General features: G+C 37.1%; 1 protein-coding gene across 12 annotated transcripts in view; it reads left to right on the forward strand.

The window, feature by feature from the left end:
• cfap74 (cilia and flagella associated protein 74) overlaps positions 1-14990 on the forward strand; it is a 184420-nt gene that overhangs the window by 115839 nt on the left and 53591 nt on the right. For all 12 annotated transcript variants that reach the window (XM_077614077.1, XM_077614163.1, XM_077614095.1 and 9 more), the window contains 10 exons: positions 1061-1216; positions 1291-1409; positions 3928-3994; positions 4087-4176; positions 4754-4936; positions 5084-5183; positions 5699-5805; positions 6681-6803; positions 6878-6999; positions 10902-11030. In XM_077614077.1, coding sequence (XP_077470203.1) covers positions 1061-1216; positions 1291-1409; positions 3928-3994; positions 4087-4176; positions 4754-4936; positions 5084-5183; positions 5699-5805; positions 6681-6803; positions 6878-6999; positions 10902-11030 — 1196 coding nt within the window. The remainder of the gene's footprint in view (positions 1-1060; positions 1217-1290; positions 1410-3927; positions 3995-4086; positions 4177-4753; positions 4937-5083; positions 5184-5698; positions 5806-6680; positions 6804-6877; positions 7000-10901; positions 11031-14990) is intronic.

Raw genomic sequence — 14990 nt, forward strand, 5'->3', positions numbered from 1 at the left:
CGGGAAGTCAAAATAAACGGTACTCGGACGATTCGCCGAAAGACGTTTGGCCGACGGACAGTTCGCCGAACGGACGTTTCGCCGAAACGGGATTTGTGCGCTCGCCCCGCCCCCGGCTCGTGTGTGTACACGTTTTTCAACCTCGGTCCGCGGGCCATATACGGCCCGTTACAGATAACATTCATTTAGGAATAACAAGGGCATGTACTGCCCCCTGCTGGACATATTTCTAAATACAAGTATGTACTACAATGTGCTGCCAATTTTTTATATTTTTATTTATTTTATCCTTGCGTTTAAAGTAGTAGCCATTTGGAGATCACGCAGAACAGTACGTGACAGAAGAAATAGAGAAAATAAAGTAGTAGTAACAGTAAGTACTACTGTAATGAAATTGTAAATCCAGAAATCCTACACCAGAAAACTTACACCAGCATAGAAAACGTTGAGATTAATCTTTGAATTAAGGTTCTCAGCAAATCATTTTTAATATATATTTCCTAAAATAATGGGAAATTATTTAAATTTAAACTAGAAGTTAAAGTGTGTTCCATGGCATTTTCAGGTATTGTTCTCTAAGCCCTCTAGTCTGTCCAATGCACTTAGAATTTCACATAAGTCTTCTAGTGTTGTTTGTTCTCAGTCTCAGACATCAATCCCCAGCTTTAACACATTGCGTGTCCAAATGGCTACTACTTTAAACGCCAGGATAAAATAAAAAATATAAAAAATTGGCAGCACATTGTGGTATGTACTTGTATTTAGAAATATGTCCAGCGGGGGGCAGTACATGCCCTTTTTATTCCTAAATGAATGTTATCTGTAACGGGCCGTATATGGCCCGCGGGCCGAGGTTGAAAAACGTGTACACACACGATCCGGGGGTGGGGTGAGCGCGCGAATCCCGTTTCGGCGAAACGTCCGTTCGGCGAACTGTCCGTCAGCCAAACGTCCGTCGTGAAACGTCTTTCGGCGAATCGTCCGGTCCAAAATTATAAGGGGGAGGCAAACCTGCGGTAAGTATCATTTCACCACCCAGTTCATTCTTGTGTACTTTCAGCTCCCTTTGAATGTGAAGAAAACATTTACACCACCAGATGTCCAAGGAAAACCTGCAGTGGTCTGTCCAAAGCGCCGAGTAACGCCCAAAAAAGGCGGGGGAAAACAGATAAAGGGGCCCTCTTTTACCAGTAAGCCAGAAGTCATCCTATTCAAGGTATAGCATAAATCAATAAAATCACCACACTATTTTTAAAGCGCCGTGGTTATATCGTTTAACATCTTTTTCAGGACTTTGAAGTGGGAGAAACCTATAAAAAGAAAGTAATACTGACAAACATCAGCTACATCACCAATCACTGCAAGTTTCTTGGCATCTCTGCTCAACTGCAGGATTTTATCATGATCAAGTGAGTAAGCCGGGTACAATTGGAAGACAATATTCTACGAGTCCTGATCAATTTCTTTTTTATTTATTTAAAAGAATGCTTACAAGGGCTTGGAGTAAATAATCATAGTTCAATGTCATTGAACTGAGAGGGACTGACAGAAAATGACTGCTGCCAGAACTTGTTTCTAAACTTGGATTTTTCGTATATAGTGCAGTATTAAATATGTAAATTCTCTCATTCGTTACACGGTTCTCAAAAAAACTATATACTAAGCCACATGTGTGAAAGTGGCGGCCCGGGGGCCGAATCTGGGCCGCCGCATCATTTTGTGTGGCCCGGGAAAGTAAATCATGAGTGGTGAGTTTCTGTTTTAGGATCAAATTAAAATGAAGAGTATAGATGTATATTAAATTTCCTGATTTTCCCCCTTTTAAATCAATAATTGTAATTTTTTAATCCATTTTTTCTATGTTTTTAGTTCAAAAATCGTTTTTTAAAATCTAAACATATATTTAAAAAAAGCTAAAAAAAAACATTGTTTTAGATCTATAAAAAAACTCAATATTCAGGGATTTTAATCCAGTTCTTTTAATCCATTTATAAAAAAAATCTAAATATTATATCTAAAATGGTCCGGCCCACATGAAATCGATGACACCCTTGTACTAAACCCTTAAAAATTTAGGAATTTTGTATGAAAGATATGAGAAACACAAAAAATCACAGAAAATAATTTATGTGTATAACCACTCTCAAAAAAAAAAAAATAGTTGTTGTGGAGAGACAGCCAATGGGAAGCCAGCAGAGTGTAGGGAGTTTGTCAAGCAGGACACAACGCTACCGTGACCATTTCAAAATAAAATGACAAATGCAGGAAATGTATTGTCATTTTGGGGGATTTCATAACTTGGATCGTGTTTTCGTATATAGGAACAGTCATTTGTATATCAAATGTTTTGTAACCTGAAATTTGTAAGTACGTAGAAGCATTCGTAAGTAGAGGTACCACTGTACAAATCTTTTTTGGACCCACTTTTATATTTACATCGACCTCTCTACTGACAATGTTGTCAAAGCATCTTTCCGATTTGAAGAGTGTTAATTAACCCTCAGAAACGTCTGCTTATGTCTCACAATTTGTCACAAGTACTTGTCAGTTGAACAACACAGTGAACTAACTTGAGAAGCAAGCCTTTCCTCCCACATGCAGGCACATCACGACGTTTAAAACCCATCAACTGCTCTGAGTCAAGTCTACTTCACTCTCATCTTTTCAGGGTTGCAGCAGTAATGCATTTTCACCAGGGTCATCCACAGTCCCAAACTTAGATTTGATTTCTTTTTTCCACATTGCACAGCTTTTCCCGAGCTTCAACAGTTCCTCTGCAAGCAGTAGCTCAGAAATAACATGTGCAATGATTTTTCTCAAGATTTTCCCTTCAGAGTTACACATTTGTACTCCCTATTAAAACATGAATTTGCAGGTGAAAATTGTGAATCAGTCTTATACGAGAGAAATTATAAAATTCAACGATTTTAAGGCCATTTTAAGGGTGCGGCTTATACGCGAGTGCGGCTTATATGCGAGAAAATACTCTTTTTTTACGACATACGCTAAGAAATTCACCTTACATTGTAAGTATAACCTAAAAAGACAACATAGCAGGCTGTGTTTGTCAAAGAAAAAAAACGCACTGGTCACACTTGAGTATCAGTCACAGGCCCAGCCAAACAATGAAAAAAAGTACGACTTATAGTCCAGCAAATACGGTCATTTTACCCCACTCCTCTCTGACGTTGGCATCGAGGGATTCAAAACTTCAACTCCACAACCTATTAAGTCATATTTTGTTAGCTTTTAGTTAATCCTATTTTTCTTCTTGTTATTTGGTCCAAATGTATCTAATTACATTGCACATAATCATGATAATATATTGCTATAAAACACTATTTTTGCAGGTTCTTGAAACATCTGGAAGACATGAAAACAATAGCGTCAGCTTTCGCAGAGTTACTACGCTCCTGTATGGCCTCATTTGTAGTGCTTTATATAGTGCTGTCATAGGCTTTTTCTAACTTTGTCTCATTCAGCGTTTAATCCCCAGTGAACTGTTCTATTTTACTTGGCATGCCTCTTCGTATCATCTCTTCAAACTAGAACGGAAGAATGATACTCACAGGATGAGAATTACCGAATAGGAGAATGAGAAGGACAAATTCTGATGAAACTGTCAGTTCAAGTTTGGATCAAGGCCTATAATGCCGGAAAATACAATATTTTTCACCCAAAATACAAATTTAAACAAAGGACTTATTTAATCGAGCACTTTTCTTTTTGTATGAAATGTTAGTTGTTTTTTAACTGCAGCGCAATTGCTACTCATTTTAGTTATAACATTAATTCAATCCACTAAAATCATTGTTTCGGTTTACCTAGCTCCCCCAATTCAAAAAGATTTGACCTCTGACACCCTCAATGGCACGCAATGAGTAAAATATTATTCAGCTCTTTGTTTATGAACTTATTTTTCTCCAGTTTTCAACCTCCTGGTCCTCTGTCGACTGGGATGTCCTGTGAGATGCACATTACGTTCCACCCTTCGGTTAGTAACACGGTTTCATATTTTTTTCTTGTTTTAAATTTATTTATTTATTATTTTTATTATTTCAATACTCTTTTGATTCCCATCCACAGATCAATGAGGACCTGGAAGGAGAGGTTGACTTTGCTTCAGCAGCTGGTCGCTTTTCTGTGGCTGTCAAATGCACCATAAAGAGATGCGACGTAAGAAACTTGTCTTTGACTGTCCGGGTGCCGTATTTCTGGACTATAAGTCGCAGTTTCTTTGTAGAGTTTTGCCAGGGGTGCGCCTTATACTCCAGTGAGACTTATGAGTGAAATTGTTGACACAATAGTATACCATTTCACATATTATTTTTACACTGAACCGTGAGAGGGCTCTTCACCATTAGTGTTGGGTGGTCTTTTGGATAATCCCCTCAAAGGTCGTTGCGGCAAACCTTCTGAATCAATTGTAACTTATGAATCAAACTGAAAAGAGCTTACCAAAAAAATTTAATGATCTTGTTTTCATTGTAAACAAATATATTCAGCCTGTTGTTGCATTTATTCTTCTTTTTATTTTTTATTATTTTAAATATCATTCAAGATTGTATTTTAAAATTCCCTAAAAATGCGACTTATACTCCAGTGCGACATATGTTTTTTTTTTCTCTTTTCATAGTGCATTTTTTGGCTGGTGTGACTTATACTCGGGTGTTAATTATAGTTCAAAAAATACGATATGCACTCTGCTAAGGCGATTCTTTTCACTAATGTTGCTCATTTACGTTATCTGCAGTTGGAGGTGGACAACCAGTTTATTGACTTTGGTTCGCATGTTGTGGGACAAACCATTTTACGGACTATCACCTTGACCAACAAGGGTGCACTTGCAACGCTCTTCAGCTTGGACACTACAAAGCCCGTTCCAGAAATTCACCAGGTCCAGATTCCAGCCCATTGCTCGGCCGACACACAGCAGGTCAGGCAGACCGGACCGTAAATCTGGGTCATTAATGCCCACGGTGAAGCAAAAATTGTCTTCAAATAAGTTGGGAATTGTACATTTTTTTAAAACTCAAAACAAACAATGTAAAATGAATGAACTTGTCGTTGTGATGGATGGCAGGACACAACTTGTGCTGATCAGAACCAGAGCTCTGCAGCCATTCCCACCAGTATGGATCATCCTTTGGATAGATCTGCTGTACCCCGACAGTGCCAGCGAGGTAAATTGAAGACGAAAGAGTAAATTTTTGTGATCATAAGTCATGTTTGAAGAGGCACTCGACATGGATTTGACATCCATCCCCTTCAATAGCGCAGAAACATGATCACTTAACTCCCAGTCTTTCCCATTCGTATTGGAATGAAGTTCTATCGTCATCTTTAGCAGCCAATGAGTAAAATGATGGGCAATGACTACCTGTTTAGTTACCGTAATTTCACGACTATAAGGCGCACTGCATTATAAGGCGCACCCTCAATGAATAACACATTTTATTTTTTTTGCCATATATAAAGCACACTGGATTATAAGGCGCCCTGTCTATTTTTGAGAAAATTTAAGACTTTTAAGCGCGCCTTATAGTCGTACTTGACTTGAGTTATTTTACCTCCAAATCAACCCACATTAATACAGCAATAATGAAAAAACGATGCTGTAAAAGTTTGATGTTCTATTTGAGCAGGCTCATTTTATTTCTTAAAATGAAATGATTAACATTGCTTTTTGGGTTGGCAGAAACACAGATTTCGACTTCAGATCCGAGAGCTACTTCTGTCTCTTCCAGTATCCATTCCCAGATCCAAGATGGCCTATCTGACTCCTGTGACATACGTATAGGAAACGTAAGTATTGTAAGAATATCACATAGAGCATTGGCACAGGATGACTTGAAATGATTTTCTCACTTGGATTTTTTCATGTTTTAATTGGCCGTTGCATTATCCTTAGTGGATACTGCCTCTGCCGATCCCCAAAGTCTGTGTGATGGGCTCCAGCTTACTTGTGACCTTAATGAATCCAATCTAGCCAAGTTTATTAATTAACTGTAACTAAAAAAAAGCACTTGACTCAACATGTGTGACAAAAAAATCACTATTACTGGAAAAAAAGACTGCATGTGATTCAGTGAGTCATGAATGCAAAGAAAACCGTGTGCGGTCGATTGGTCGCCGTCTTTTGGTCGCTGGTCTTTTGGTCGCGGTCTTTTGGTCGCCCTGACCGCGACAATGGGCGACCAAAAGACCGGCGACCAAAAGACCGGCGACAAAACAAGGTAAAACAACACGGTCTACGCATCAATAAAAGCCAACAATGGCCATGAGCAGTTTCACTGAGCCGACGTGTGAGTGTAGAAGAGTTTGTATGTACATGCGTTGTCCCTTTAAGAAGGTACGTCAGTCAGGCTCTTAACAAGTTCTCCAACAAAAAACAATAAACGTCAGGGAAATTTGGAGCTTTTCTTTAGCCTAATAATTACTAGGGCATTAATTACGACTAAATAGTAATTCGCAGTTTGTATTTAGGGAATTTGAGCAACGATTTAAATGGTAATTATCACTTACCTTCCGGGCGACCAAAAGACCAGCAACCAAAAGATCGGCGACCAAAAGACCGGCGAACAATCGACCGTGTACTAAGAAAACAGAGGGACATAGGGTAGAGAAAATTCCGGGTACGTATATTAAATGCATACCTGTCAACTTTTTTGTTATATCAGGTAAGAGAAGGGGATATTGGGCCATTTGAAAGTGTGAAACTGGAAATAATATTTTCTCCGACTGTACCTGGAGAAGTCAAGTTGGACGTCTACATCAAGTTTTCGGATCCAACCAGCTACCCGGTAAGACCGATAATCCCTTGATTGGTTAATGGTTCATTTGGAAGTCGGAAATAACCAAACCCTTGCCCCAACAGATAACCATCCTGGTGAAGGGTGAGGGAGTGGGCCTCCCAGTGTGGGTAGTCGAGCCTAATATTGACATGAAGATCTGCATGTTTGACCGCCTTTATCAAGAGGAGGTCACACTCCAAAGCAGGTACGTCCCAATTTGTGACTGCCACAGTTAAACTCGATTTTATACCAAAGTGTATACAGTATCCAATACAGTCGATATCTGCTCAGTGTGAGCTTCACTTTATCCCGCATTCTCTAAAGTCCAACTTTTCCCCAATGGATTTGCATAACCATCTGTTGTTACACCTGCCAGCCTGTTCCATTTTAGTTCCAACATTAACCACTCTTAACTCACTAATTCAAAGAATGTTTATCACGAAAAATGTATTACCCTAGAACAGCGTTCCCCAACCACCAAAAAAACTCGTATCCTGCTAGTGTCTCGGTTAGTGCTAGGCTCGTAGAAATAAATACATTCAATAAATAATCCAATCTATGGCGCACGTAAAAGTGTAGTGTCATCCGATCCCGTACTTTGCCGGCCAAAAAGATATGTAAATATGACTTTAAAACCTTTAAAAAATGCATAGGAATGTCAACTTTTGACAGTACTTGGTTTGGAATAAAGTGCGGTCAGATGCAGGTGAGGTCAGAGCAATAAATACTAACGTTTTCAATCTCGCCCTCCTACTTGAAATGAGAAAAAGTTGTTATAATAATAATAATAAATAATTGCTATTATGCTTGATACTTTTTTTATTTTTTTTGCCGTTGTGGTTGTCGTTCATGCACCGACCCCACCCCCACACAATTTTGTCTTAAGTTGTCAGCCCCCCCCCCCCCTTACCCGGTCCGCGAGAAAATAGAAAAAGCTCATACCTGTCAACCTCGGCCAATTGTTCCCCTTATTAATGATTGCAATTCCCCATATTAGGCGAGAATAAACCGTGCAAATGCAACTTGGCACATATGTACTCATAGGGCGCACTTAAAAGTCTAAAACTTGCCCCAAATTGGACGTAATGTCCAATTAGTCGGTGCACTAAATTAAAGATTCTATAGATGTCGCTGTATGACGCTGACAGCTTGACTGTCTGGGTACATTGCTTGCTGACACGCTATATATATAGTGAAAAGGCGGACGGGTGAAAGGGGAATCCGCGTGCGCATATCATGCTTAAAGCAGGACAATCTTAGCAGTTGACAATGACGTTTTTGTCTGCTACCAGTGACCGAGACCATCCGAATTAGGGCCGAAATAGGTACGAGATCGGTTTGACAAAAAACGTACAAAAGTTGTTATACAGCGTACACAATTTGAAATGACCATAGCGAGCAATTATTATGTTGCTCACATTGGTCCTCAGAGTGCTCAGGAAGTTTGTCTGTATGCGCAGACATGAAAAATTAGAGGGAACATTGATCCTATAGATCAAGGGTGTCAGACCGAGGGTTAATTAACACTTCAAATCAGAAAGATGATTTGACAACATTGTCAGTAGAGAGGTCGATGTAAATATACACGTGGGTCCCAAAAATATTTGTACAGTGGTACCTCTACTTATGAATTCTTCTACTTACAAATTTTCAGGTTACAAAACCTTTGATATACAAATGACTGTTCCTATATACGAAAACACGATCCAAGTTATGAAATCCCCCAAAATGACAATACATTTGAAGCATTTGTCATTTTATTTTGAAATGGTCATGGTAGCGTTGTGTCCTGCTTGACAAACTCCCTACACTCCTCTGGCTTTCCATTGGCTGTCTCTCCACAACAACTTTTTTTTTTCGAGAGAGAGTGGTTATACACAAATTATTTTCTCTCATTTTTTGTGTTTCTGATATCTTTCATACAAAATTCCTAAATTTTTAAGGGTTTAGTACAAGGGTGTCATCGATTTCATGTGGGCCGGACAATTTTAGATATAATATTTAGATTTTTTTTATAAATGGATTAAAAGAACTGGATTAAAATCCCTGAATATTGAGTTTTTTTATAGATCTAAAACAATGTTTATTTAAGCTTGTTTTAATATATTTTTAGATTTTAAAAAAAAGATTTTTGAACTAAAAACATAGAAAAAATGGATTCCAAAATTACAATTCTTGATTTAAAAGAGGGAAAATCAGGAAATGTAATATACATCTATACTTTTCATTTTAATTTGATCCTAAAACAGAAACTCGGCACTCATGATTTACTTTCCCGGGCCACACAAAATGATGCGGCGGGCCAGATTTGGCCCCCGGGCCGCCACTTTGACACATGTGCTATAGATTATATTTTAGATGCGTGACACACAGAGTAGGAAGGTAAAGTGACAAGGTTAAGTGTGTGCCCCATTGCCATTACATTTACAATGACGCATTGTATGCGGGAGATAGCCCGTGTGTACAGAGTATTGACGACTGCCATCTGGTTTGACATGTGACAACACGGCAAAGACATTGAAAGAAAACCATCAAATGTCACTCCATTCTGGCAGTTTGGGCAAAAAAACTCAAATGTCTTGACAGAATTTCAGGGGGTTGGACACAGCTGTCTGTTGTTGTCTCAGTTTGCTGTCATGTTGTCTGAGATGATAAGTAGGCACCACATAGAATTGTTTGTTAATATCCCCAAAGCGTATTTTCTGCCAGCTCTCTGTCAAAATGCTTCTGTAAAATGGTGATCCTCTTAAATATTTTTAAAAAGGACTGCATTAATGTAATTTACATGTAGAAAACAAATTTGGCAATTAAATATTGTTATCTTTTACCATTTCCACCCAAAACAACAAGCAACAACAGAATAGAAACTCTATTGTTAGCATGCTAGCAGACGGGATAAATCTGGAGCTCAATCTAGTTGTGATATCATTTTCTGTTCATTCATGTAATTTACATATAGAAAACAAATTTGGCAATCAAATGTCGTTATCTTTTACCATTAACACCCATAACAACAAGCGACAACAGAATAGAAACTCTATGCTTAGCATGCTAGCAGACGGGATAAATCTGGAGCTCAATCTGGTTGTGATATCATTTTTTGTTTGAAGATTTATTAAGGCAGCTGAGAAAGTCACTTGAATGTATTTTTTTTCTTGTAAAAGAAAATAAGTCTGCTATCCAACTTAATCAGTGTGTGATGTCATCGAGTATCAGTTTAGCCAAAACTAAAGGTCAATTCCCCTGAAAGTTGCTTAGTGGGGTGGTCTAGCATCTGCAATGCTGCAAAAGGTATTTCTTATTGCAGTGTACTCCCACCATAGACGTCAGCTATGTCAGGTAAATAAGATTCATAAAAGAAAAAGAAAGGGAAAAAATGGTGCGTTATGTATGTGTTTATGTGATGTAAAATTCCCACAGCAAAATACACATGGGGCACTATTTGAATTTATTAATGGTTTTCTTTTTCTTTTTTTCAATTCATTATATCATGTTTTAATTTGTTTATTTATTATTATTTATTTTATTTGTGTATTTTTCATCTTTTGAAATGTATTTAATTTCATAATTTACTTATGGCTTTTTTTATTGGTATTTGACATTGTTTTTATTAATAATAAAATTGATTGCGTATTATTGTACAACATTTTCATAATATACTTATGTTTTTTTAAAATTGGTATTTAACATTGTTTTTATTAATAATAAAATTGATTGCGTATTATTGTACAACATTTTCATAATATACTTATGTTTTTTTAAAATTGGTATTTAACATTGTTTTTTATTGATATTAAAATTGATTACGATCCTTCAATTAGGGACTTTTTGACCATTTCAAAAATATTGTCCCTGGGCCTATATTTCTGAATCTTGTCCTCTGTGAATGTATTTTAAAAAATTACAAATAGGGACGACTGCGACCGAATGAAAATATCTTGACTAGTTTAGTGCAATCTGTTATTAATGTATTGGCTACCGTTGACAGAAAAAAATGTTTAATCCAGAGTTCCATTTCTTTTTAACTTAACTTTTCAATACATATGGAATACATTGTCTTTCAGGTGTTGGTTTTAACATGAACCGTGCTTGTGTTTTCCATGGTAGCACTAGCACAGCCCTGAAGCTGACCTTTGACCTGTGGCCAGAGATGCGGAAACACATGGAGATCCTACCAAGGACAGGTTTTCTCCAGGCTCAGTCCAGCTTCACTGCTCACCTCAAATTCCTGTCAAGGTACGGAGGATTTCATGGAATCCAATCCCTTATTGCGTCTCAAGTCCATTAATATTAGCTTTCTGCAAAGTGTAAAGGAAAAGACTTGTGTACAACATTACAGCCAGTAATACTAATCAGCACACCAAGAAAAAAAATTGAGTAGTGGATGTCAGGAGATCAACCTTTGGAGAAAGTATGAGATGAACACAGTACGTGGGTGTTTGTTTTTCTAATCCACCCACTCTTTTGGTTTGCATTTTAACAGTCTAACTTAGTGTATTCAAGACCATAATCAACGCCAAGATTATGTCAAAATCAAGGCAAGATGGAAAAAAGGCGGGGAGATATTACCATATTTTCTCACATATATGCCGAAGATGTGGCAAAAAAAATGATGACTGGATCGAGGGTTCGGCTTTTATGCGCACAAATTAGACTTGACGTGCACGAAATGCCATAACGCAAAACCATGTGGTCGATACGGTCATTTATTTCTAAATAGAGAAAAGATAAACCGATAAAACGCTTAGCAAAATTTATTTTGACGTCTATGAATGAAATTCAAGAAAGAAAAAAGGATCTTTCATGAAATGTAAAAAAAACTCACTTGTGCCTGCCATTGCTCGCTGAGGGCGCCGCCATTTTACCTAGAGATGACAAATGAGACAGCTACGGACACACTTCCTGGTTGTACTGCTCACATGACTTCCTTTTTTTAGTTTGTTTACATGCGGGCAACCTTTAGGAATGTGCAATGCAGCAGACGATCCTTTCGATTCATACAGTATCTAAAAAATACCATGTGCGATGATTTTTCTTAATATTTTCCCTTCAAAGTAACACATTTGTACTCCCTATTAAAACCATGAATATGGAGGTGAAAATTGTGAATCAAGGGGCGTCTTATATGAGAGAAATTGTTAAATTCAACGATTTTAAGGCAATTTCAAGGGTACGGCTTGTGTGAGGATTTTCAAAATGTGTTTTGAAATTTCTAGTACTGATGCTTTTCTAGTATTAGTACTAATGCTAATTATATTATTAATACTGGAATTATATAGTACTCTAGTATTAATATTAGAATTTGCATTTGTTTCTAGATATGGATAGGATCCTTTCGATTCATACAGTATTTAAAAAATACCACGTGTGATGATTTTTCTTGAGATTTTCCCTTCAAAGTAACACATATGTACTCCTATTAAAAAATGTGAACATTGTCTTATACGAGAGAAATTGTAAAATTCAACGATTTGAAGGAATTTTTAAGGGTACAGTTTATACGCGAAAGCGGCTTATATGCGAGAAAATACTTTTTTCGTTTTTTTTTTACTACATACGCTAAGAAGTTCACCTTACATTGTAAGTATAACCTTGCTTGATAACTAATATGCGAGAAAATACGGTACTACTTCTGACCCTGCTGGCCTTTCAGAGATTAGGACTAAGATTAGGATTAAGATGCTCTAATTCTAGTCTCGAAACCAAGATCGGTATTGAGAATTACAACGTTATTAACGGCTAGAACACTATGGATTATGCTGAAAATTTAGTATATGAAATCCTTGTCTGCCAGTGAAGGCGATCGTTGCCAAATCCAACTCAACTGGGAGAGCTGCCAATGGATGATCATATTTCAGTGCCATTAAGAGTAATAACAGGCACGGCAAATTTATTTGGATAGCACGATTCAACACAAGGTCATTCAAAAGGTTCGACATTACATGGAAATCAAAACAAAAAAAATCATCCAAACAATCCAAAAGGAAAACGATTGAATTGGCCAATAGAAGCAAAACAAATAAATAAGATAATAATAATAATAGGTTGAAGCAGAGCAGCAGGATAGGAAGAGAAAGTGGGAAATGGCGGTAATCTGCTTTAGTGAATCAGCAGAGGTTTTAATGTGAGGATTATAGTGTGAGTCGGGCTTCTGTTGCTTACTGCTTCTGCCCTGATGGCTGTGGCAGCTCCCACTCTTAAATACGCAGATGGGCATTTTTCTTAGACTTTTCAGCCTTTCACCTCCGCGCTCAACAATATTCTTCTATTATTTGCTAATTCGTCTTTCGCTTTCTCCGCAATAGCTCTGCATTTTGAGATTCTGGCTTCTCTTAAAGCACATGTGTCAAAGTGGCGGCCTGGGGGCCAAATCTGGCCCGCCGCATCATTTTGTGTGGCCCGGGAAAGTAAATCATGAGTGCCGACTTTCTGTTTTAGGATCAAATTAAAATGAAGAGTATAGATGTATATTAAATTTCCTGATTTTCCCCCTTTTAAATCCATAATTGTAATTTTTTAATCCATTTTTTCTTTGTTTTTAGTTCAAAAATCATTTTGTAAAATCTAAAAATATATTTAAAAAAGCTCAAATAAACATTGTTTTAGATCTATAAAAAACTCAATATTCAGGGCTTTTAATTCAGATATTTTAATCCATTTATAAAAAAAATATCTAAATATTATATCTAAAATGGTCCGGCCCACATGAAATCGATGACACCCTTGTACTAAACCCTTAAAAATTTAGGAATTTTGTATGAAAGATATGAGAAACACAAAAAAATCAGAGAAAATAATTTATGTATAACCACTCTCGAAAAAAAAAATAGTTATAGAGAGACAGCCAATGGGAAGCCAGTGGAGTGTAGGGAGTTTGTCAAGCAGGACACAACGCTACCGTGACCATTTCAAAATAAAATGACAAATGCAGGAAATATATTGTCATTTTGGGGGATTTTCATAATCTTGTTTTTGTATATAGGAACAGTCATTTGTATATCAAAGGTTTTGACTTTCTGTTTTAGGATCAAGTTAAAATGAAGAGTATAGATGTATATTACATTTCCTGATTTTCCCCCTTTTAAATCAATAATTAAAAAAATTTAATCATTTTTTTCTGTTTTTAGTTCAAAAATCATTTTGTAAAATTTAAAATATATTTAAAAAAAAGCTAAAATAAACATTGTTTTAAATCTATAAAAAAACTGAATATTCAGGGCTTTTAATCCAGTTCTTTTAACCCATTTATTTAAAAAAAATCTAAATATATCTAAAATGGTCCGGCCCACGTGAAATCAAGTTGACATTAAAGCGGCCCGCGAACCAACCCGATTCTGACACCCCTGATCTATGTGTTTGTTTGCTTGTCTTAAAGCTATTCTTTGCTCTTTGTAAAAGCTAATCCTTCTCATCTCATTGTAAGGACATCGCTGTTTGTGACCAGGTTTCATTGCATCATGTCAGGAAACAGCACTCTTTGACCACTAGAGTTAAAAGTCGAATCCATTCACAATATATATAAAGATAAGTGATAGTATTAAAGTTGAGATATTCAACAAAATCTAGTTAAGCTTCTTGTGCGGGCTTTATTTAATCATATTTTTATCATTGGCTGTGGGCCGGTAACAAACTGGGCAGAGGGCCATAGCTGGCCCGCGGGCTGTAGTTTGAACACCACTGCACGAAACCACTAGTCCCCACCTTCACCAGGACACACAATGCAAAATAGGACAAAATAAGTCAATTCTAGCATAGGTGTGCAATGCAACATCTCTTTTTCAGGTTGTAGTATATGTGATACTTGATTTTGCATTAAACTCCCAGGGGCATTTTTGAATGTTCAAACGCTAATTCCCTTTCATTCCTAAAACACACATTTTTCGTTTATTTGATGAAATCTCAAACCTACTGTAGAATGACTCATGGCTTTTCAGCATGTTCTCGCTCTCCTTCCTGTCCACAATCTTACTTCAGCCTGCCTACCCACTGGCTTTCTTTAACTGTATGACTCTCCTCCTCCACTCACCCCGTACTGTAAATCCATAGTATTGTTCCATATTTTCCATAATCCTTTCTCCATTATATCGAGGTCAGTGGTTCACTTGCTAATGATCCTTGTCATGTGAATTGGAATGCTACTGATAGGTTTATTAATAGATATACTTTAATAAAAGGAGAGACATCGGAGACATAATC

Source organism: Stigmatopora argus, chromosome 1, assembly GCF_051989625.1.
Source record: "Stigmatopora argus isolate UIUO_Sarg chromosome 1, RoL_Sarg_1.0, whole genome shotgun sequence".
Lineage (NCBI taxonomy): Eukaryota > Metazoa > Chordata > Actinopteri > Syngnathiformes > Syngnathidae > Stigmatopora > Stigmatopora argus.